Here is a 24,939-nt window from a genome sequence, read left to right as displayed (position 1 = left end):
AGTTAGATGAATGCCCCAGTCAGTAGAATGTTGAACACCTTTATAACAGTTGTCTGTTTAAAATGACCAGAGCAGTGAATTTAACATTTCTTGGCTTGAGGGTATGAAGTGGAAATCTTATCTTGGTAGAACTCTTACTCTTGGTACAGCCAATTAGTGAATCTCTGAAAATGCATTATCCATTTTTTTTCTAAAAACTCCAGTAAACTTTATGTATAAAAATGTTAGTTGTAATTGAATGGGAATTACTCTACAGCAGGGGTTCTCAAACTGGCGGTCGGGACCCCTCAGGAAGTCACAAGGTTATTACATTGGGGGTCGTGAGCTATCAGCCTCCACCCCCGACCCCACTTTGTCTCCAGCATTTATAATGGTGTTAAATATATAAAAACATGTTTTTTAATTTATAACAGGGGGTCACACTCAGAGGCATGCTATGTGAAAGGGGTCACAAGTACAAAAGTTTGAGAACCACTGTTCTACACTAAGTTGGAGCTACCAGCAGTCTTTAGTTATTTCATAGTCAAACACATGTTACTGTTATCAAATCTTCGTTCATCTGTAAAATCTCCTGTATTTCCTTATTACTGATTAGATGCTTATGTACAAAGATAAACTCTTTCCTGGCAAGAGGCGTATCCCTCCTGTTGAATGTTCGGTGATGGTAAAATCACTCTTTTTATAATAAGGCATTTAACACAAATCAGTGTTTGTATTGCTGAATGTATTAAGCAGGAAGAGCAGGCTGACTAAAAAATTCCTATTTGCATACAAATACCATGGTAAACGGTAGTCATAGTGAAAAAGCAGCTTTAAGGTATCTAAAACTTAGACAACCTCTGCAGTTTTTATCTAAAGATTATCTACTTCTTGAAAATGCACAATCTGTTACATAACACATAGTCCAAAGGCATCATTCACTTTAATATTAATGAATAAGTTTACATAAATTCTTTAAAAAACAAAACAAAACACACATTCTGAATAAAGAACAAAGCTGTCAGAAGATCATGCAGAGTAAAACAGAAAGTTATGCCAAATGTTTGACATGATGACTAAGCTTTATAGCAAGTTCTGTCTAGGAAAAAACTGTATTTAAAAGTTGGTCTGCATTCTTATTTGCTGAACAGAGCATTCTGAGCTCACTCTTATCTAACAGAATAAAACACCCACATAAAATTCCTTTCAGAATAGTTAGGGAATACATAAATTGAAGAGTCATACAGTAATTGGAAACTGCTTAATTTTTGGCAAGACTTTCCAATATTGGGGGATAGATAAATAAAAATATTTTGCACGCCAAACTGGTTTGGATACTTGCTACAAACGTGTATTAATGAGGGTGAGAGAATTCCTCACACAACTGAGTGCAGCTTTGCAGTACTTTTGCTAATTGAAGCCCTGGCCTCTAGATTATCTATAAACAATAATATATTTAGTCACTTGATTTCAGCCAGGACTTGAACCCCTAATTTTTATGAAAGGGAGGGAGAGTACCCATTAACTCAGGACAGCACTCAGCTTGTGGAAACTCTTCAAGAACTGAGTTTGACACTTGAATTGATATATGTTCTGTCTTCCTCACTGGCAAATGTATCTAGGTGAAACAGCAACATGGTGGTAATAGTAATAGCTGTAGTGGTAATTAGAGGATTTATCTTCATGTACTTGTGTTGTTACAACTGTGGTAGAACTCTGTAGTCCAGGCCACGTGTGTTTAGCCCCTTTTTGCTCATTTGAGAACTGTATGATGAGTGGAATATGGCTCTAAAGGTATGTCTACACTGCACCTGCGAGCATGCTTCACGGCTTGAGTAGATGCCTATTCCTCTACTTGAGCTGGCGAGCTAAAAAGAGTCGTGTTGCTGGGGGTAGCACAGGTGGCAGCTTCTGTACCCAGAAGGTCTGGGTAGATTTGTACTCAAACGCCTAGCCTGAGCCACTGTACATGCTACCCTGGCATGCTGCTATTTTTAGTGCATTAGCTCTAGGAGAGCTAGTATATGTCTACTACGAGTACCTATTCAAGAAGCTGGCAGCGGATGGTATTCACTGGAATCATCTAAGCGCAGGTTAAAGAATAAAAGTCCTCAAGTCCAAAGCTGGTCTTTGGGTCCAGCTGCCAGAGGTGGAAGGTGGAGAGTTAGAAGGGCATGTCTCTGGTTGTTCCATGTTGCTACATCCTAGTTCAGCAGCCTGTTGATGTTTGCCTGAATTTTAGTCCAGTGATGCAGGAGAACTTTTCATGCAGGAGCTGCTCCAAATGGTCTGCCAGGTTTTTAGATGGAGCTAATTTCCCATGCCTTCTTTTGTAGCCTATTAAACCTCTCCAAGGCATCAATATTCACCTCAGTCACTTGGTGACAAAGGATCTCCAGGGCATAGACGGATGGGTGTTTACCTGGAACAGGTGCTTTTTTCATTCTAGAATTGTCAGCAAGTTGTCATCTTTCAGTGTCACCACTCCCAGAAATGTTAAGACCATCATAGTAAAAGATCCCTGGCCAGTCCACCCACACTGAACCCAGGAAAAGCCCGCCCCGCCCCGCCCCTTTACTTTACTTTTTTTTTTTTTAAATAAAGCATTTGCCATTCTTTTGTCAGGAGAAACAGGGATGTACCAGCTTATGAGCAAAGAAATGGAGGAGGCTACATGCCAACAAGATAAAAGCTGTAACTTTCCCCTTGCTAGTATAATATAATGAGATGCTCAACTGTTTCTCCCGATCTTCTCTCCTTACCCCCAGAAAGGGATGAAGGTGATGGTCTCTCTCAGGCTGGGTTGTGTGAAATGTTAAAGGAAAAACTGGGTTTTATTAAGAGGAGGAAATTCACTACTATGTTTTCCTGTGGTATTTGTGTGTAAACCCACGGGAACTGTATTCTTGAGAGGAAGAAAATAACGGTGAATAAAGGAAAAGTAGAAAAGTGTGTGATCTAGGACAAATGGGAATCTGAATACATTAACCCCACATAAACCTGAGATGATACTGCCCCCGCACCCCTATCTGAAAAGAATCTCAGGAAGGAAAGAAACTTCTGGAGTCAATTACAGTCTCCACTCAAAGTAGAAAAAATGTAATCATGTATGGAACAGAATATGGCCTAGTCATATTTTATTCAAGTAACCATTAGTTTCAGTCTGAGTATTTACCTGCAGTTTACCAAAAAAAGAGAGCTCCCTTCCACTGTGTCGCATACATGCCTTGAGTTATACAAGATCACAAGAAACTGAGCTCTTCAGATAACATAAGGGCACCTACGTAACTACATGAATGAGCCAACAATAACGCACGCATCCTTACATTTTTCTCTGTCTAAACACTAATTTTCCATCCTTCCCTCTAAAACCCCCCCTCCTCCAGTAAGCCTTCTAATATAGTGTATAAGAGATTTAATTTAGCCAGACTTTGTGTTCAGCTGTCATAGACACGATATAATTACTTTTATATTAGGTAAAGAATGGAAAACTAACTAATGCTTCTAGCAAACTAATACCACCAGCTATCTATGATTTGAATAGAACTACTTATCTTATCTCTGCTGTCTCTCCATTGTGAAGAGCTTTGTGGGACTAAGTTTTGATTAAGAAAACTACTTAATTCAGTTTCAGTTTGCTTCTGATACATTGCACGTTTGCTTACTGAACACAAGAAAAGCACTGCAGTAGTAGAAATGGTCGTGAATAGCAATTATACTCAAAGATCTCAATCTAGAGGGATTTTTGTAATTGATCATTACATGATCACATTGCTTATCTTTAGTCTTTAAGAGTGGTGTATTTAGACCTATTTATAACTAAAGATAGTACCTGTAGATGGTATGCTGCAGATTTTTTTAATAGTAGTTTAAGTCAGTAATCCGTTTCATATGGATTTAATCTTGGAGAGACATAACTTTGACACTTGTATCTCAGTTCAGTAGTGTCAGTCACATTCTGAGCAAATGCTGTAACCCATATTGATGTATCTATTTTGGGGGCAGTGAGAAGGAAAGAAATGTTAATCCAGTGTATGTGAAATAATAGTTAACTTCTTAAAAACAAGTGCTTCATGTAACTTCAAAACAAAATGTCATGCAGAGTTGGAGGAAAATGATTCATATATTTTTGTCTTAAATATAAATGAAAGCATAGTCTAAGACCAATAGTTTCTATGCTACCGCAAATTCTTTAGTTTTCCATCTACCGACCTTTACTTTGTTACCTCCAGCTTCTGAGCCTGGACAAACTTTCTTTATTTTCAGAGTAACAGCCGTGTTAGTCTGTATTCGCAAAAAGAAAAGGAGTACTTGTGGCAGCTTAGAGACTAACCAATTTATTTGAGCATAAGCTTTCGTGAGCTACAGCTCACTTCATCGACAGTATGCATCTGAAGAGGTGAGCTGTAGCTCACGAAAACTTATGCTCAAATAAATTGGTTAGTCTCTTCTTTTCTTTTTTCTCTATTTTCACCTCATCAGCAAGCATGCTTAATATGGCGGGGAGGGGGTGGTTGCTTGCTTGCTTGTGCCATCGTTATAGACTTCTTTTTAAGTCCATCTTGCTCTTTTACAAGCTTCTGGTTGCAAGGCAACTGTAACAATATTCCTGTGCATGTATGTTAAGTATTAACTACTGTTGAAGTTCAATATTAAACGAATCCCCATGGTTTCTAAACAGTGGGTTTTTTATGTGAAGGGCAAATGAAGCTTGAGTGAGAAATTGAAGGTTCTACTGCCTGCTAGGAGCTAAATAACTAAGGGACTTCTTTCGAAATAAAAGCTTGGAAGGTCTAGCTTTTCTGTTGTGAATAGAAGGCCTGTTTCAGACACAAATGAGGGAGATTTCTAGAATAGCTTCCTTTCATATTTTAAGATAGATGCCTATTTTCATGAAGGTCTGGCTTGAGGAAAAATCATATGAATCTTCTGATGCATCCAGATCCCTGAGAGCGGAAACAATCTATATGTAAATCAGAGAACAGTATAAATGAACTATTTCAGATCAGCAAAACTATCCATTCCAAATTGTGGTGCAGAATTAAAATATTTTTATCAGACTTAGAATCTAAAATGATCATCACAATAAAATAAACCGAGAAACCGTTTAATTTCCTCAACCCCTTGAAATGGTCACATAAGTTTTTTGTGGTGAAGTCTTTCTGATCAGCCGTTCCAGACAGGTGTCGGCGCTCCTTGTAAATTGAGTCTTGGATAAAGCTACTGGTCTATCGTGCACGGACAGTGCTGCTAGGGAGCTGAAAATTACATTCTTACCAAATAGAAAAGGGGTACTTGTGGCACCTTAGAGACTCACCAATTTATTTGAGCATAAGCTTTCATGAGCTACAGCTCACTTCATGCTCAGATAAATTGGTGAGTCTCTAAGGTGCCACAAGTACTCCTTTTCTTTTTGCGAATACAGACTAACATGGCTGCTACTCTGAAACCATTCTTACCAAATGGAAGCATCAGTTGGAAAGAGTCTAACACACTAAGCAAATTCAGGAATCCATTGCTGTACCTGCCTCCTTGTCTACACTTGATCGTAGATCCTGGACCAGGCTCAACAGGCTACTCTCTGGCTAGACAAGGGTTGCAGCAACCTTGCACCAGCTTGGCGTCCCCATGCTGTGACTGTGGCAAAATGTCGCAGACAGTAACTTACGTGGTGGAAAAGCTGGTGTGTGTGTATAAAGATTTGTATGTAGGGGGAAAACAGACTCTAAAACTGTCTGTTTCAATGCTATGTACCAGGTTTCTTTTCACGCAACTGTGCAGTTTGGCTGACCTTCTGTTCTACTTTTCTAGCTCTGCTTACTGTTTATGGTGCCACATTATCTTCCCCCAACTCTTGCTCTGTCATGCACTCTCCAACTCATACAGGTCTTGTTACTGCACACACCTCAGTTTTAGCACAGTTGCCACTCTTATCCTAAAATTTAAACTCCACTGTAAAAGTCTTGTTACTAATTAAAAATATTATCTTCTACATATTCAAAAATATGTGCTGATCAGTTATTTGAAAATGTTACTATGTTTTCATAGCTCTCCATACATTAAACTCTTACATTTGGTCAGTTTGGATTGGAATCTCTTAAGTAAAAAGATCTAAAAATAAAAACAAAGCCTTGACTTCTATCAATGTATTTCAGTCAAGCTGCAGTTTTGGGATATAGTTTGCTATGAATAAATAACTATAAGAGGGTTCTACAGATAACTTCTTGTGTGTTCTCAACTGTTTTTGGGATGGCTCTGAAATTGTAGTCCAGTCAACAAAGTTAAATTGAAATTACAAAATATATCTAAAGAAGTTGTCTTTTTGAACAAATCCTCCTGTGACATCATAGTTGAAAACATTTCCATGTTTCCAGTGACAAACCCACTGATTCTTGTCTTTTTCACACAGTCAGTTTATTCCATAAACGAATGTGTAATACAGAGCTGCAGGCTGCGTCTCCTCAGTTGGGTACTACTGCTGCTAGGCTAAAGATACATTGTCTCTCTCCACCCTCCGTGGATAGCTGTGCGGGGAGTTGGGGCATGTAGTAGTTCTGTTGAATGGCTATGCTTAGGAAGTATGTCTAGAGGTGGTTGTTTGTAAAGGGAGTTAAGGCGATGGTTTCCTGTTCTGCCTGAGGAGGCTAGAACCTCTGATGTGCCCCATTCCTCCAGGATCTTTGGTTACTCATTCCAGAGTTCAGTCTACAAGAAGCAACTTTTACTCTGCACCATGTGGCATTTGAACAGGAGTAGCTAACACATCATCTGGTCCTTACTGAGGTGAGGTTCCCTATGGCTGCAGGCTTGGTGGAAATTTCTAAATCAGATCTGTCTTCAACTATTTTCAATTCTCAGGTCTGGCTGAACTGCTTAACACAGAACTTTGATTCAAAGGAAAGGGCTTCAGCTGAGGATGGAGCCAAATGGAGGCTATTTTAATGTACACTGCTGTTCAGTGGGCTATTTTGGCAGCTGAGAATAGCTAGTGTTTGTCCACATGGGTAAATTTACTGGCATTACTATACTGATATAACTATAACAATATGATTACACAGCTATAGTAATACCGGTAAACTTCCCTATGTGGACAAGACTCAAGAGTAAAAAGCATAATCATGCTCCTTTCCTCTAACCATTCTCCTTATATGAGGGGGCTGTAAGGAGGGTAGTAGTATGTAACTGTTGTGTCACAATAGGGGGAATTCCTGCATAGCTGTAAAGCCAGTTTAACCAGCTCCTTTGTGCTGCCAGAGTGGTGCAAAGGGGCTGTTAGGCACGTAAATGAAGAGTCAGAAGTTATGAAAACTTCCACTGTATTGTAAAGCCCCTTCCCTAAATTTATATTTGCTGAGCTGGTACACTTGAAGAGTGGTCAGTTTGGATGAGCTATTACCAGCAGGAGAGTGAGTTTGTGTGTGTATGGGGGTGGGGGGATGTGAGAAAACCTGGATTTGTGCAGGAAATAGCCCAACTTGATTGTCATGCACATTGTGTAAAGAGTTGTCACTTTGGATGGGCTATCACCAGCAGGAGAGTGAATTTGTGTGGGGGGGTGGAGGGTGAGAAAACCTGGATTTGTGCTGGAAATGGCCCACCTGATGATCACTTTAGATAAGCTATTACCAGCAGGACAGTGGGGTGGGAGGAGGTATTGTTTCATATTCTCTGTGTATATATAAAGTCTGCTGCAGTTTCCACGATATGCATCTGATGAAGTGAGCTGTAGCTCATGAAAGCTTATGCTCTAATAAATTGGTTAGTCTCTAAGGTGCCACAAGTACTCCTTTTCTTTTTGCGAATACAGACTAACACGGCTGTTACTCTGAAATCTGAGCTGGTACAGGCTTTCTTGCTCCTTTTTGATGAAATCAAGACAGTTTTGTGTACATGGGGAGGCATTCACCTCTTCCCATTTTCATGAGCCCTTTGCACTTAGCTGTATACAAGTTCAGGACTGTGGATGCTAACATTTTGTGATGCTTAACTTACTATTTTAAAACATAATTAATCCAAAATTTAATTAAAAAATCAGACTTTCCCAAACACGGTATTTCTTCATATTCTCATTTGTTGTACTTTAGACTAATTTGTTTTGACACTGCAGCTGCACTGCTCTTTGTGTTGCACAATCTTTTGAGTTTTGTTTCATTAAGAGCACCAAGAATGAAACTAAAGAATTTGGGGAAGGGGAGGAAAGAAGTGCTAGACTGTTAGAAGTTAATTTGCCGTAAACCAAAAGATTGAGAACAGATTACTGAAGCTATGAAATGACATGTAAATGCTTGTTCAGTTTCACACATTTTTCTAATAAGTCATTAAAGCTGTGTGCACAGGAAACAAGCATTGATTTTTTCGCTTGTAGGGCTCATCGATGCTCTTTCGGTGATGTATTCAGAAGCTCTGAGAAGCTGCTTGGAGAGCAAGGAATTGATTTAAAGAATCCGTAAAAAATTAGAGGTTACAGAGTAGCAACCGTGTTAGTCTGTATTCGCAAAAAGAAAAGCAGTACTTGTGGCACCTTAGAGACTAACCAATTTATTTGAGCATAAGCTTTCGTGAGCTACAGCTCACTTCATCGGATGCATTCAGTGGAAAATACAGTGGGGAGATTTATATACATAGTGAACATGAAACAATGGGTGTTACCATACACACTGCAATGAGAGTGATCACTTAAGGTGAGCTGTTACCAGCAGGAGAGTGGGGGTGGGGGCAAAAACCTTTTGTAGTGATAATCAAGGTGGGCCATTTCCAGCACCTGACAAGAATGTCTGAGGAACAGTGTGGTGTGGGGGGGAAATAAACAAGGGAAAATACATTCTTTGTGTAATGAGCCATCCACTCCCAGTCTCTCTATTCAAGCCTAAGTTAATTATATCCAGTTTGCAAATTAATTCCAATTCAGCAGTCTCTCGTTGGAGTCTGTTTTTGAAGGTTTTTTTTTGTAGAAGAATTGCAACTTTTAGGTCTGTAATCGAGTGACCAGAGAGATTGAAGTTTTTGAATGTTCTAATTCTTGACATCTGATTTGCGTCCATTTATTCTTTTACGTAGAGACTGTCCAGTTTGACAAATGTACATGGCAGAGGGGCATTGCTGGCACATGATGGCATATATCACATTGGTAGATGTGCAGGTGAACGAGCCTCTGATAGTGTGGCTGATGTGATTAGGCCCTATGATGGTGTCCCCTGAATAGATATGTGGACACAGCTGGCAACGGGCTTTGTTGCAAGGATAGGTTCCTAGGTTAGTGGTTCTGTTGTGTGGTGTGTGGTTGCTGGTGAGTATTTGCTTCAAGTTGGGGGGCTGTCTGTAAGCAAGGACTGGCCTATCTCCCAAGATCTGTGAGAATGATGGGTCGTCCTTCAAGATAGGTTGTAGATCCTTGATGATGCGTTGGAGAGGTTTTAGTTGGGGACTGAAGGTGATGGCAAGTGGCGTTCTGTTATTTTCTTCGTTGGGCCTGTCCTGTAGTAGGTGACTTCTGGGTACTCTTCTGGCTCTGTCAATCTGTTCCTTCACTTCAGCAGGTCGGTAGTGTAGTTGTAAGAATGCTTGATAGAGATCTTGTAAGTGTTTGTCTCTGTCTGAGAGGTTGGAGCAAATGTCTCTAAGGTGCCACAAGTACTCCCGTTTCTTTTCATAAAAATTAGAGTTTTTAGTTGGGAAAAGAGCTGTTTAGTCAATCCCCCTGCTAGTGCTGGGTTGTTCGTCATCCATTGCATTTCAAATGGGTCTTTCATCAGCTTCCTTGGTGAACTATTCTACAGTCTAGAAAGTTAGATTCTTTCTAACTCTCTCTGTATAACCATGGCTAGTTAGACTGACCAAAATCATAACTAAAGTTTATTTTTCATAATCACTATCCTAGCATGCCTGCTCTGACCTACCATATCATGCTTAACTTCATTCCACCCACTGTTCTGTAATCATCAGTGGATTCATATTTAGCATTGGCAAGTCTCATATTTGGTGTCGTTTTTATTAAGAGCACCAGCTCTGAGTCACATGAATATAAGAGAATGGTGTGTATATATGTGCATGTGTGTATATATGTGTGTGTATATATATATAAAAAAAAATTTTAAAGCTACATTTCTACCCATCCTGGCTGCAAAGGGAAAAAGTGGGAGCAGGGGACGCTCAGAAAGCAGAATGCAATTAAGCCTGAGATCTATTTATTAAAATCTCATGACTTGAGCCAATCTCATGAGGTTTTTTTGCGGGACTTGACTCGTGACTTTTGAATGCTTTAGGTTGGCAATACTGCAAGTCTCCTGTAGCTTAATATTTTGTGGAGAGCTTGCATGTACCACTTTGACTGGTGTGGGCTATACTGTCCATCTAGGTCTCCCAACTTTCAGGCACCAGGGCCACCCAAGAGGCACATAACAATCAGTCACTTGTGTTGCATTTAGGATTCAGGGACTAGGCAGGAAAAGACTAAGGATCTGTGAGGTTAAGGCAACTGTAGCTCAGCTGGAAACCAGGTCTAGCTGCTTTAGATAACCAACAGGAATAGGAAACTGGGGACCAGAGCATGGAAGAGGCTGCACTGATCTCAGATGTAGATTGGGCCAGAAGCTCAGTAAGGTCTTTCTTATTTGGGGACTATTCATGGCCCAGGAGGGAATAACCTAACTTGGGGATTTTTTTCCTATATATAGAGAGAGAGGCTGGAAGGACCAATGGGTAGGCCTGTAAGAGCCTATCCTGTGACAAATACACTGATTCTAGACATTTGTGTCCCTCCAATAAGCCAAGTGTCCACCACTCATGATGCATGTTTTTAACTAGGTAGATACCCAGCTGCTGCAGATCAGGACGTGGCAATGTCTGAGAAGCCTTTCTCTTTCATCTGTGCCTGGCGGCTTACTTCAGGATGCCAACTTCACAAGTGACATCTGTGCCTTCATTTTGATAAACTATTGTAGTGTACTATCTTTCAAATACATTCAAAAACTGACTCTAAGGCACAGTACAGGTGCCATCTTGTTGAACAGACTATTTTAGTATGAGGGTATGACCTTGGTGTTGTAGGATTTGCATGTGTTGTCAAGTAGCTTCAGGGTGGTGTTACTTTTGACTTATAAGGCCCTAAGTGGTCTGGGACCTGCTCTTTTAAGAGACTAGCTCTCCCTATTTAATATGACTTCAGGTCTACTGGTGGAGATGCTTGGTCTCTAGCTGAACAAGTGGAGGCGCATCTCCAACTGTCTGTAATGAGGATTGCAGTGGTGGTGGTGGTGTTGGTCCCAGGATATTAAAGACAAGGTGGTTGAGAATTTTTTTTTAATTGGATCAACTTCTGTTGGTGAGAGACAACCTTTCAAGCTTCTGCAGAGCTCTTCAGTGTGTTTCCCAGACCTGAGGAAGAGCTCTGTGTAAATTCGAAAGCTTGTGTCTCACCAACAGAAACTGGTTTAATGAGGATTGTTAGCAAGGTATTCTCTATTTCCTCTTGGTCCAAGATAGGCCAAATTTGACCTTGAGGATATGCAGCAAAAAATCTATATTCTCTGATTTTGAAGGAATGTAACATAAGAATGGGCTTTTAGAGCTGTTTTTTAGATGTCTAATTGTTAGTTACTTTCCTTGAATATATACTGGTGAACCGGACACTCTGTATTGAGGAGAAGGAGAGGGGGAGATATATATATTTCAAACTCTAACATTACTTATGGATACACCCTGATTGTTACACTCATTTGTTAAACGTTGTGAAACATCATGTTTAACAGCGAGTCCATTGGAGGAGCCACATCACTGAGTCTTGGGTGAAGTAGAAGATTTGTGTATCGTTTGATAGATCATATACACCCTTTCACTACATTGCATGGTGGGCTCCCAAAAAAAAAAGCCAGAAAAAGTCCCCCAAAAGGCAGAAGCATGCTGGTTCCAAAGTGAATGCTCTTTTCTTCACCAACCCTTCCACCATATACCAATAGTTCTGCTTTCACTCTGCATAGTGAGGCTCTGCAGTTCTGTAGGAACATGAGATGGGAGCAGTCTGTCCAGGTCATTTCAGAATGACCGTCTAGACTTCTGAATAGAAGCTGATGGTGGAACCAGCTATAAAGCCCTTGTGGGGGAGGCGTTCGGGCCAGCTCCCCGTGGGAACCATATGGGAGCAGGCCTCTCATAAGGAAGGGAGTGGAGACTAGGATTTGTGGAAGCACTGGGCCTCGGTGCAGAGATCAAAAGACATCTGCAGGTATTTGGAAGAAATAAACTCAGCATGCAGCGGGGGTAAATTCTGCCCTCTGAAACAACTTAAGAGGAAGGTTTAATGGAAATAAGAAGTCAACATAGGATGCCTGTAGCCCAATGGTAGCAGTTATCACTATCCACACAAGCAGTTGGGCTCATCTTTTAAAAGGGAACACTATACCAGTTAAAATGTACAACAGGGATATGACAGCATATGACATCTCAAAACATACAAACTGCCTAAGCCAACTGTTTAGATGACTCTGAACTGTATTCGCTCACCTATTGCATCTGTTTTTACTGTATGCAGTTTAGTTGTAGCAGAAGTTGGTCCCATGCAAGATATTACCTCACCCACCTTGTATCTCTAATTTATTGTAATCTTGGGCCTTAATCCTGAGCTGAAGACTTTCAGCTCAGGATTGAGATATACAAGTAGAGCTTTGTGGTGGAAGCAACAGCAACATGTAGCTATGGCATTGCTTTCAGCCTATTGTATTGGGCCTCTAGCCAGTTGATACAATATAAATTGTTTCAAACCTCTGGTGTGTTTCTCCCAGTTCCCATCCACTTCAATATTGTAAGAGAATGATTTGTAGGACACCTCTTCTGATAACTTAGTAGTGTAAGAGGCTGGAACGCACACTAAAACAACTGTACCCTCAGGGTGAAGCCTGTTACACTTCAGACCATGGTGCCCTAGAACAAGTGGTTCTGTTGCCATGCAGCACAGGAAGAGAAGTTGGAACTCTGTGTGCCTGGCACAGATTAGTCTGGCAAGTGAACTGAACTCTTGTTTCAAACTCCATAAGAGGTTTACCGTGGCCTGCCATGAGGGGAGGAATAAACAAGAGGGAGCTCACTTCAGACTTTCTGGGGAAAAAATTAATTATATGGCTGAAACAGAATCTAAAAGATATATGGTAATCAACAGAAGAGGCAAGGAATCAGGGCTGTGTAATCTTCTATCACTTGCCAGCTGTTCGCTGAAAATGTTCTTTTGTGTGGAGTTGGGTTTGGATTAGTCATTTAACACCTGCAGGCAAAAATGTAGTACAAGAACATGTGAAAATTGTTGAAGCAAAACTGTCCTGACATCTGATTAGAAAATGCAGATAGCGTAAGAATGGAATTAGATGGATCCAGCTGTAGTTTTATACTTCAATAAAGTATGCAGCTGACATCAATTAAGTAGCAAATACTTATTGGGGCTCTTATGTGCTTTGAGCCTGGATCTAAGTTTTATGCTGGAAGTTTTTGTTTTTGGGGAAGACTAAAGAAATTTTGAAACAGTCCTCAGTGGTATTGACTTGATTAGAATAATGGCCCTGAATGATTAGAATAATGGCCCTGCTAGAGGTATTTGGTGTTGAGGCCAAGAATTATTGGTATGATTTTCATGGGACCTGGTTATTAACCAGAAATGTGCTTCTAAAAGTAATAACTTCCTCTGTTCTTAAAACTACCTGAGGTTGCTGTAGTTTAAGAACACTTTGATCCAGGCTATTGTGCTAGAACTTAATGTAAATCATAACTGTGATAGCATTTTTATTAAAATATTGTATCAGTAGTCGTTTTTGGGGTTTTTTGTAACTGCTATTGGACATCTTGCTATTTCATTGATAAAGCAATTTAATTGCTTGGGATTAGACTTTAAATTTTTATTCTTCTTTCTTCTCAGATTAGAAATGTGTGACTAATTGCAATACAATTATTGGGTAGTTAAATCTTTTAGCATGTACAGAGTTTACATTAGCTTCTGGGCATAATAGGAGATTCAGCCCAGAGTCTGAATCCCTTGACTTCTCATGTTAAATCAGATCTCTTAATGCTATAAGATTGAATAGCATAAGTGCAATAACCTTTGGTAAAATTGAAGTGGGCAAAAATCAAACATGCAAAGCTTCTAGTTTAAGTGAAGTTTTACTGCTGAATTTTGAAACTCTCATACATATGTTATTATTGTAAGACTTATCATTAATTATAACAAAGCTTATAGACATATCATTAATTATAACCATGCCAGTAACCATGAGATGAGTAGTTGAGATTAACAGATAGGTAGTTTAGTTTATATGTGGAAGGTAATATAACCAAAATACTAGAGGCAAGGTTTTCTGCTCTTGTAAAATGCTCAAGAAGATAATGAGTAAATCAGATGATAATCACAAGAACCTCCCGATTTAAAAAAGACCTGGCCAACAGGCAACTTCAACTGGTAACTTTTCATTAGTCTTAACACAGCCATGGTGTAATTAAACACTTTCCTTTCCTTTTCATAAAATAGTTTGACCCTAAAATGGAAGTCAGTCTCCCCCCGCACACACCCCCCCCCCCACCCTGGGTAGCTTGTAGAAAAATAAACATGTCTGAGTTGAGCTGATCCTTTAACCTTAGGATTTCTCAGGCTATAATCCTCTATGCCCCATAGTCTGATGTGAAGAACATAGTATAGTTTTTCTGTTGGCATTAATTTTGGAAAAACTCAGAAGTTCAAAATCATGGGTGACTTTAATTTTCCTGATATCTGCTGGGAGAGCAATACAGCAGTGCATAGACAATCCAGGAAGTTTTTTGGAAAGCGTAGGGGACAATTTCCTGGCACAAGTGCTAGAGGAGCCAACTGGGGGGGGGGCGCTTTTCTTGACCTGCTGCTCACAAACCGGGTAGAATTAGTGGGGGAAGCAAAAGTGGATGGGAATCTGGGAAGCAGTGACCATGAGTTGGTTGAGTTCAGGATCCTGACGCAGGGAAGAAAGGTAAGCAGCAGGATACGGACCCTGGACTTCAGGAAAGCAGACTTCAACTCCCTCAGGGAACGGATGGCCAGGATCCCCTGGGGGACTAACATAAAGGGGAAAGGAGTCCAGGAGAGCTGGCTGTATTTTAAGGAATCCCTGTTGAGGTTACAGGGACAAACCATCCCGATGAGTCGAAAGAATAGTAAATATGGCAGGCGACCAGCTTGGCTTAATGGTGAAATCCTAGCGGATCTTAAACATAAAAAAGAAGCTTACAAGAAGTGGAAGGTTGGACATATGACCAGGGAAGAGTATAAAAATATTGCTCGGACATGTAGGAATGAAATCAGGAGGGCCAAATCGCACCTGGAGCCGCAGCTAGCGAGCGATGTCAAGAGTAACAAGAAGGGTTTCTTCACGTATGTTGGCAACAAGAAGAAAGCCAAGGAAAGTGTGGGCCCCTTACTGAATGAGGGAGGCAACCTAGTGACAGAGGATGTGGAAAAAGCTAATGTACTCAATGCTTTTTTTGCCTCTGTCTTCACTAACAAGGTCAGCTCCCAGACTGCTGCGCTGGGCATCACAAAATGGGGAAGAGATGGCCAGCCCTCTGTGGAGATAGAGGTGGTTAGGGACTATTTAGAAAAGCTGGACGTGCACAAGTCCATGGGGCCGGACGAGTTGCATCCGAGAGTGCTGAAGGAATTGGCGGCTGTGATTGCAGAGCCATTGGCCATTATCTTTGAAAACTCGTGGCGAACGGGGGAAGTCCCGGATGACTGGAAAAAGGCTAATGTAGTGCCAATCTTTAAAAAAGGGAAGAAGGAGGATCCTGGGAACTACAGGCCAGTCAGCCTCACCTCAGTCCCTGGAAAAATCATGGAGCAGGTCCTCAAAGAATCAATCCTGAAGCACTTAGAGGAGAGGAAAGTGATCAGGAACAGCCAGCATGGATTCACCAAGGGAAGGTCATGCCTGGCTAATCTAATCGCTTCTATGACGAGATTACTGGTTCTGTGGATGAAGGGAAAGCAGTGGATGTATTGTTTCTTGACTTTAGCAAAGCTTTTGACACGGTCTCCCACAGTATTCTTGTCAGCAAGTTAAGGAAGTATGGGCTGGATGAATGCACTATAAGGTGGGTAGAAAGCTGGCTAGATTGTCGGGCTCAACGGGTAGTGATCAATGGCTCCATGTCTAGTTGGCAGCCGGTGTCAAGTGGAGTGCCCCAGGGGTCGGTCCTGGGGCCGGTTATGTTCAATATCTTCATAAATGATCTGGAGGATGGTGTAGATTGCACTCTCAGCATATTTGCGGATGATACTAAACTGGGAGGAGTGGTAGATACGCTGGAGGGGAGGGATAGGATACAGAAGGACCTAGACAAATTGGAGGATTGGGCCAAAAGAAATCTGATGAGGTTCAATAAGGATAAGTGCAGGGTCCTGCACTTAGGACGGAAGAATCCAATGCACCGCTACAGACTAGGGACCGAATGGCTAGGCAGCAGTTCTGCGGAAAAGGACCTAGGGGTGACAGTGGACGAGAAGCTGGATATGAGTCAGCAGTGTGCCCTTGTTGCCAAGAAGGCCAATGGCATTTTGGGATGTATAAGTAGGGGCATAGCGAGCAGATCGAGGGACATGATCGTTCCCCTCTATTCGACATTGGTGAGGCCTCATCTGGAGTACTGTGTCCAGTTTTGGGCCCCACACTACAAGAAAGATGTGGATAAATTGGAGAGAGTCCAGCGAAGGGCAACAAAAATTATTAGGGGTCTAGAACACATGACTTATGAGGAGAGGCTGAGGGAGCTGGGATTGTTTAGTCTGCAGAAGAGAAGAATGAGGGGGGATTTGATAGCTGCTTTCAACTACCTAAAAGGGGGTTCCAAAGAGGATAGCTCTAGACTGTTCTCAATGGTAGCAGATGACAGAACGAGGAGTAATGGTCTCAAGTTGCAGTGGGGGAGGTTTAGATTGGATATTAGGAAAAACTTTTTCACTATGAGGGTGGTGAAACACTGGAATGCGTTACCTAGGGAGGTGGTAGAATCTCCTTCCTTAGAGGTTTTTAAGGTCAGGCTTGACAAAGCCCTGGCTGGGATGATTTAACTGGGAATTGGTCCTGCTTCGAGCAGGGGGTTGGACTAGATGACCTTCAGGGGGTCCCTTCCAACCCTGATATTCTATGATTCTATGTGTAACCATCTTGCCTTTGATACTGAACTGGAATAGAGCTTTGGAATGACTAACTCTTTATTCTTACAGTAATAGACTTGCGTGCACTCTTTTTTTTCTCTCTCTTTTTCATGTTATAGACCACTAAAGCATTCCTTCCCAAGATGCTGGAAATGAATCATGGACACATTGTGACAGTGGCGAGTTCCCTGGGATTGTTCAGTACTGCAGGAGTGGAGGTTTGTTTAACTGTGTAATAAAGATTACATGTTGCTTTATCACAAATGATAAATGCCTTCTCCTGTTGTCAACAATGTAGCGTAAGTAGGTTTGAAAGATTAGATTTTTGTCAGTAAATGTCAATTTCACTGTACACAAACTGATGAAAAGGTATCTCTATCGATATTTACCAAAATTTACAAATAGGCAAAGTAAGAAAAGCATTGTTTGAGAAATTATTAGTGTATTTAAAAGAAATTTACATTGTGTATTTTGACATATGATGTTGACAGTTTGTTTTAACAGTTATAAAGCTTTAACTTTTTTGCAGCTCAGCATTTACTGTCATTATATAATTTGTCTGACTGCTCCCACCCAATTTCCTGCAACTGTGAAAATTTAAATCCATGAAACTCACAAAAAATGCTTTAAAACAAATCTCAATATTATCCGTGGAAATTATCAAAACAGTCAACATTGAATTCTGTCAAACCTAACTTTCATCCTATGTGGAGAAAAAAATTACATTGACTTTAATTTTTGCCCACTTCAGTTTTACCAAATGCATTCAGAAACCAAGAAGAATTCTTTATTGTCTGAGTAGAAAAAAACAAAAACAAAAAAAACACCACTTTATTTAACTAGCAAATTGAAAGAACTAGTAGGAGTCTTGTTCAGTGTGAGCCTATATGCAGTTTTCACATATCTCTGGAGTACCTTCCTTAGAGTGACTGAATGCAGCAACCAACTGTCAATGCAGTGCATTATCAATCAGCAAATGCAATGTCCTAAAACATCATAGATGGATGGCCAATAGTTTGTGCGTTATCACAACATATATGCGTATTGAGTACAACACTACCCTGCGAATGTGGACGAGGGTTAAGCATAAGTGTCTTAACGCTACTCTTGAAGCTTTTAGGCCAAGATTTTCAGAAGTGACTAGTGACTTTTTTGGGTGCCTACTCTGAGACATCTTAAAGGGGCCTAATATTTCAGAAAGTGCTGAACACTGACCCCTGTAAGGTATGCCAAATTGGGCACCCAAAACCACTAGTCAGTTCTGAATCTTGGCCTTTTTGCATAACTTGTTGGTGCATCAGAATAGGCAATAAGACTTCTGTGTACTGCAGTTGTGTTGGGAGCCAAGGGACTGGAAAGCAGCAAGCATGAGCTAACCCTGTGCCATTACAATCCATTGCAAATAGTTAGTCACTGAAAATTTATCCATGTTACTGGAAAAACACCGGAAACACTCTAGTGTTCTACAAGCTTTTCTAGGGCTGGCCCGGTTAATACCTGTGACTTGCTGAAGTCCCTGAATAGAAATAAAACCAGTGATGCAAGTATGGTTGAACGGTCCAGTATACTGTACTAGTAAGATACAGGAGGAATCCGCCCCCAGCCTTTCCAAGCAACTGCATCTCCTGAGTCGTCCTGCCTAGAGGTCTGTACAGCAGAAGTCTCCGGCACAGTAGGAGGAGGACAGGGACCCCCCAGTAACATGGGATGGATGTGGATCATGGGGAGGGGACAGGGAGAGCACAAGGGCCCCAGGGTGGGGACAGGGCAGAGAAGAGTCACATGGGGAGGTCACGTGCCCTTCCCCCTTTTGTGTCCCTCCCAGGAGTGCAGTGTACCAGTAAGAAATGATTTCTACTTGCACCACTGAATAAAAATTAAATTGGGTATAGCTCTCAAGACTTCGTACCACCCCGTCTTAGTGTTTCCAGTGGACCCATATGGCCAAGGGAGTATGCTTGCTTGAACTGATCAGCACTCAAGTATTTCTCTACTGGATGATCCTAATAGAAACTTTAGAATTGCAGCTATGTACTAGGTAACTCTTGGACTTCAATTCACATACACCTCTGAGATAGGAAAGCTATATCCATATTACAGTTGAGAAACTGAGGGAAAAGTAAGTAGCTTGCCCAAGGCTCCATAGCAACTTAAGAGACACATTAAAGCCAGAGTTAAAAATAGGGAGTTTCTGGCTCCTGGACTAGGTACTCTCAGAACTTGACTCTAAAAGTAGTATTACTCGCTACTGTGTCTCTAGTCTCTTGTTCTAACTTTTATTTTAAACAAACTGCCTTATCCGTATAGTTTGCTGAATAAGGCCATTTAAATACACTTCAAAGGGCTTCTCCTTGATATTTAACTCAAGTTCGTCTGCTTTCATGGAGTTCTTCTGTTAACTGCCCTAAATGTAACATGACACTTGGGCTGATGTGGCTGTGTATTCAATGCACATCTTTCATCGTGTTGCCGCTTTGAAAATAGATCTACATAGCACCACATCAAATATGCCTTTCCTTTTAATACTGTTTACTCTTTGTTACGTCATCACCTTTAATTTTGATTGAAAGGATAAAAGGATAGGCCCATTCAATCTGTTCTACTCTTCCTTGTGATAGTCTTCTTTCTTCTTAATTCATTGCCTACACAGGATTATTGTGCCAGCAAATTTGGAGCTGTGGGTTTCCATGAATCTTTGAGCCATGAATTGAAGGCTGCTGACAAAGATGGCATTAAAACAACCCTGGTCTGCCCTTACCTTGTAGATACAGGAATGTTCAGAGGATGCAGAATCAGGTGAGTAGACCAACTGCATATTCTTTCTCTCTTCCTCCTGCCCTCCACACCACTGGAATTCTAGTCTTAATCTTCTAATTCTGAGCACTTTTTATTTTAAAAAACCCAACAAAAACACAGAGGTTTGGGATTGCAATTAATAGGAAAGGAAAAACAGTTGAAATGACACCAGCAGTACCTTTATTCATGTAACTCCTCTCAGCGTGAGGCAGTAAAGATGGGTGTGAGATGGGACACGTGCACTTCAGGGTAGGTGCTGGTGCAGCATATGTTCAGTGACTGACTACTGGCTTGGGGAATATCTTGCTAGTCATGTGTAGAGAAATGTTTCAGTTGTATAATTACTTTTGTATTTTTTTCTCCATATCCTATATTATGCCTGATGTAAGATGTTACTCAAAATACATTTATTCCAATACCAATAAAATTCTAGTGATTAAAGGTATTATGTGCAATGGGTCGATATGGCAATAGCTGATTTGCTGTGTGATCCTGGGCAAGTTGAATTGCTTCCCTCGAGTTTAGCTTTTGTTTTTGAAGTAAGAATTATGACACTTGCCTTTTTTTTTTTTTTTTTAAAGCACTCTGACATCCCGGGTTGTAGTGCTATACAAATATCCATTATTTTAGCGACAGTAAATGGTGTTAATCTCTTGAATGCATTTTCTAACAGTAGTCCTGGCAGGGATCTAGGCCAGCAAAATATTGACATTGTCTTTACCTGAAGCAATCTTTCATACACCAGCTGCACTAAAATTTAATAAGGTTCTTGATATTGAATTAAAATGGCACTTAATAGAACAACATGTTATCAAATTATATGTATTGTGTGTAGCTTAAATCTAATTATAAAGACCATCGATAATCTTATAAACAAAGCTAAAATATTAATACAAAATCATTGGAAAGTTGCTGCTACTTGAGTATTAAAGAATTAGTTTTTAAATACTCTAAACAAGTGATCTAATAAACTCTAGAAGTAGACAGACTCTGCTTTAATAATTAATGAAGTAAACAGATTTTACCAAAACTCATCTATCTACTTTGGTTAACCTGTTTTAAAAATGAAATCTTTCAGAAAAGAAATTGAGCCTTTCCTCCCACCTCTGAAACCAGACTACTGTGTAAAGCAGGCTATGAGAGCTATCCTTACAGATCAGCCTATGATTTGCACGCCTCGCTTGATGTACATGGTAACCTTCATGAAAAGGTAACTTGTGAAATACTAGCTACTAAGCACTTCAGACAGATGTACAGCTTTAAATCCAAAAAGCTTAGTCAGAGGCCTGTTTCCCTGGAGTTCTGTGCACAGATCTCTCCCTTGGCTCACAAGATCACTTTCCACAACATGAGCTCCATGGATCTGGGGACTTACAGGATGAGTGGCATGGCCAGGGGATGTTTATTTTTCCCCGTTCCCTTTTCCAGAAAAGCCTGAGGCTCCACTAATTTCCCTACAGCCGTCTTCCATGCTGTAGAACCCCATTTATGGGTGGATCCTGAGGTAGTTGCCAGCAGAAGAATCTGTAGCAGCCAAGCCCCAGAGTCAGTGCGGAGGCCCTAGCCTCCTGCAGATTCCCTGGGATCTACACAGATTGTGGGAGAGGGGGAAATCTGTAAGTAGAACCAACTATTCATTCTGAAAAGGCAGGGGAACAGAAACCTTCCTTTCTCCCCACTCAGTTGAGTGGTTTTTTTTGTTTTAATGTTTTGTTTTGTTTTTTAAAAAAGTGGTGGGGACTCTGTTCTCTGTAGCTAAGCTCGCTATTCCAGCATTGGGGTTTCCTCTCAATATTAGAGGCAGAACCAGACAAATTGCTCATAAGGAGCTGACTGGATTCCACCCTCTTGAGCAACACTCCATTCATGCTGCTTTTTGGCAGCTCAACAGATGATCTATTCCTAGATATTTATTCTGCAGTGTGCAGCACATAGGAAGAGCGTTTAAAACTTGGCAAAGTCTCTTTGTTTCAACCTTTTCTTATTGCCTTCTTGTGAGGAATTTGGACCTAGGAGTTTGAGGGTTCTGCTCCATTCATAACGCAGCAGCTCCCAATCATGGTTAACAGGCACACCCAAGAGTCCAGGAGGTGTTTTTGTTCCTCAGCATCATGTCAGCCCTTCTTGGGAGGGAGTCTGTGCCTCTTCTGGCAACAAGCTTTGTCGGCAACTCCTTTAGAACTGGCTGGAGCAGCAGCATGCTCAGTGGCTTCTTCAGAGGCTGCCTCGATGCTCTTTGCACAGACAGTGCTCCATGCAGCATCAGCAGCCAGATCAAAGGCCCTTCCTGTGGTCTCCCATTCAGCACTCCAGCTTTCTAACAGGGAGATCAAAGGCCCTCCCAGCAGCTTCTGGGCAATCCATGCCCCAGGCAGCAGCAGTTAGATCAAAGGCCTCTTTCCAGTGTTACTGCACAAGCAGTGCTACCAGTAGCCACAGAACCTGCATCAGCATCTACCTCCCAATGCTCCAGCAATGGAGGAGTTGAATTCTAACAGCTCAGATCCTGCTGTGTGCCTCATTGGTCCCAATCCAGCAGCCATTCAGCTCCCAACATCTTACTTGGCACCTAGTGCATGACTAGGGCTTCTGGTTGCTATGGTAATACAAATATGTATGAGTGGAGGGAGGAGTGTGGAAAGCCTGCTTTCCCCATTGGAATTTCCTTGGAGAAGACTGAGGGGAACCTTACTCCTTCTTATTTTGGGGTACCTTCTATGGGAGGGATAATTGGGCCCAAAAGATGGGGATATGCGTTGCCACAGACAGTAAGTGGTTAAGCTATGGAGTTACTGCACATCTTTATCTCTACAGTTGTTTGGGAGTTTTGTGTCTCTTAAATGTACAGTGGCCTATTTTGCTAATGCTGCTTTGTGGGGAGGTTTAGATTTTAGCAGACCTTTTGTTTTTAAACAACAAGGTGACAGAGGCAGCATGGGCCAGGTCATGAAGAGGGTGTAAGGGTTTCATGCTAAAGGCTTAGAAATGAGTAGGAGACAAAAGAAAGAGGCTATCTATGTAGTTTGAGCGGACTTGTATTTTTATTCTCCATAAATATCCTAGTGAAATGAGAAACATAAATGTGTTGCCCCTTAGGTAGCCCAGAAATGGCTAAACTATGTCTCCATAAAAGTGATCATGGTACACCGTAAGTTTCATTCCACTGCCATATAACAGATTTATAACCTCTCCCCTTTTCTTCAGCATCCTGCCCTTTGAAGCAGTTGTGTGCATGTACCGGTTCTTGGGAGCTGACAAGTGTATGTACCCTTTCATTGCTCAGAGAAAACAGGCTACAAACAACAATGAAGCAAAAAATGGAATTTAATACTGTTTTGTACGGACTGGCCTTTGTAGCTGAATATGATCAAAAATGTTACATGACTGAATTTTGAAGTGCACTTGCATCTAGCTGATGCAAATGTCAACATTTTACAGTGGCATTCTCTTGGATCTTAAACCTGTGTATTGAACTTAAAAATCAATGTTTTTTGTGGTTTTTTTTTTTTTTTTACATGCTGTAAATAAACTGACTATTGAGTACTTGGAAAATGTGATAGGTAAAGTGAATTTAAAATGTAGCTGCCACCATTGTTCTTTAGACTATTACTGTATGTACAGTAAAGCTAGTTATACTACTTTTTGTAGAGATGCACTGTGCGAGATCTTTTCCTCAGACTGCCAATGTTTAAAGCTGTCTACAACTAGAAGATGCAGTGTTTCAGAAATTGCTTTTTCTTTCTCTATGTATTAAAACAAAATCATGTAATTTAAACTACTCCTACGCGTGACCTTTTTAGCAAATTCAAGGACTGATTATAATGCGTCTTTCCACATGTTAACCCAAGCTGTAAAGGACCCAGGGCTGACCTGTGGTGTAATTCTCTTACGTAGTGACTGCATGCCTTCTGTGTTTAAAAGAAAAAAAAAGGAGTACTTAGAGACTAACCAATTTATTTGAGCATAAGCTCACTTCATCGGCCACAGCTCACTGTAGCTCACGAAAGCTCATGCTCAAATAAATTCCTTAGTCTCTAAGGTGCCACTAGTACTCCTTTTCTTTTTGTGAATACAGACTAACACGGCTGCTACTCTGAAACCTGTGTTTAAAAAGGAATTTGTAAATCTCCAAAGGCAAATAGATGTCTTTGGAATATTTTCAGAGCAAAGCTGTATTGGGCATCTCATTTTCTTTTTCCTGAGAAATGAAGTCTGTGGTTTAAGCCATCTAACTCTTTCAAGTCATTTGACTTGAAATATGCTCTGTGTTCTGTCCATCACTCTGAATGGCAGACTCCTGCCCTAGTAGACTCCATTTTTTTTCTTCCTTCTTAATCTTGCTTCCATCAGCCCCGCTGAACCCCCATCACCACACCCTCCGAGGAAGTTGTATTAAATTTCTGTAGCTGGGCTCTTGCCTAAAATACAAAGCAATTCCAGCAGAGATACAAATTGTTTATGTAAGTCCTGGTTTTGTGCCAACTATTAACAAAAGAAAAAGAAAATAATGCTTGATGCAACTTTACATGTGGAATATGGAACGGTGTAAAGACTTTTTTTTTAAAGTTGTATTTGCATTGTAGAACAGCAAATGACGTTTTTACGGTATTTTTTGTAAAGCAAACAATTTTGTGCCTTGAATTTGGTAATTTGTGTATTAGTGAAATATTGTAAAAGTGAACTTCTACCTCTGTATCTTAATGTATACCATCCACTTGTAAATTACTATCAAACAAATTATGTGATTACTTTTTTAGAATGTCTTGTTAAATAGTGACCAATGTTTGTTTATTAAAGTGAGCCACCTTTTACTTAAGCCATGATTGGGATGTTTTCTTGAACGGCTTATTGATGTCACAGTACTAACTTACTGATATCGGTTACGTAGCCTTTAGCATCAACCTAGTTCAAATAATGAACAGTTACTCATTTCCTGAACTGACTTTCTGCATGTTATAGGACCTGGTGGTGCAACCCTTAATGAAGGTAATGAAAGTCTTGCCTCA

The 24,939-nt window shown here is 40.7% G+C and overlaps 1 protein-coding gene across 2 annotated transcripts in view; it reads left to right on the top strand.

Moving 5' to 3' along the window:
* The window catches only part of RDH10 (retinol dehydrogenase 10), a 41,845-nt gene extending 17,109 nt beyond the window's left edge, over window positions 1-24,736 (top strand). For both annotated transcript variants that reach the window (XM_073330817.1, XM_073330816.1), the window contains exons 3-6: window positions 17,257-17,355; window positions 19,788-19,933; window positions 21,012-21,143; window positions 23,138-24,736. In XM_073330817.1, coding sequence (XP_073186918.1) covers window positions 17,257-17,355; window positions 19,788-19,933; window positions 21,012-21,143; window positions 23,138-23,261 — 501 coding nt within the window. In that variant the 3' untranslated portion in view covers window positions 23,262-24,736. The remainder of the gene's footprint in view (window positions 1-17,256; window positions 17,356-19,787; window positions 19,934-21,011; window positions 21,144-23,137) is intronic.
* The last annotated feature ends 203 nt before the right edge of the window (window positions 24,737-24,939 follow it).

This window comes from Lepidochelys kempii, chromosome 2, assembly GCF_965140265.1.
Source record: "Lepidochelys kempii isolate rLepKem1 chromosome 2, rLepKem1.hap2, whole genome shotgun sequence".
Classification (NCBI taxonomy): domain Eukaryota; kingdom Metazoa; phylum Chordata; order Testudines; family Cheloniidae; genus Lepidochelys; species Lepidochelys kempii.
Note: the sequence above shows the minus strand (reverse complement) of the source record. Positions and strands in the feature narration are given on the sequence as shown.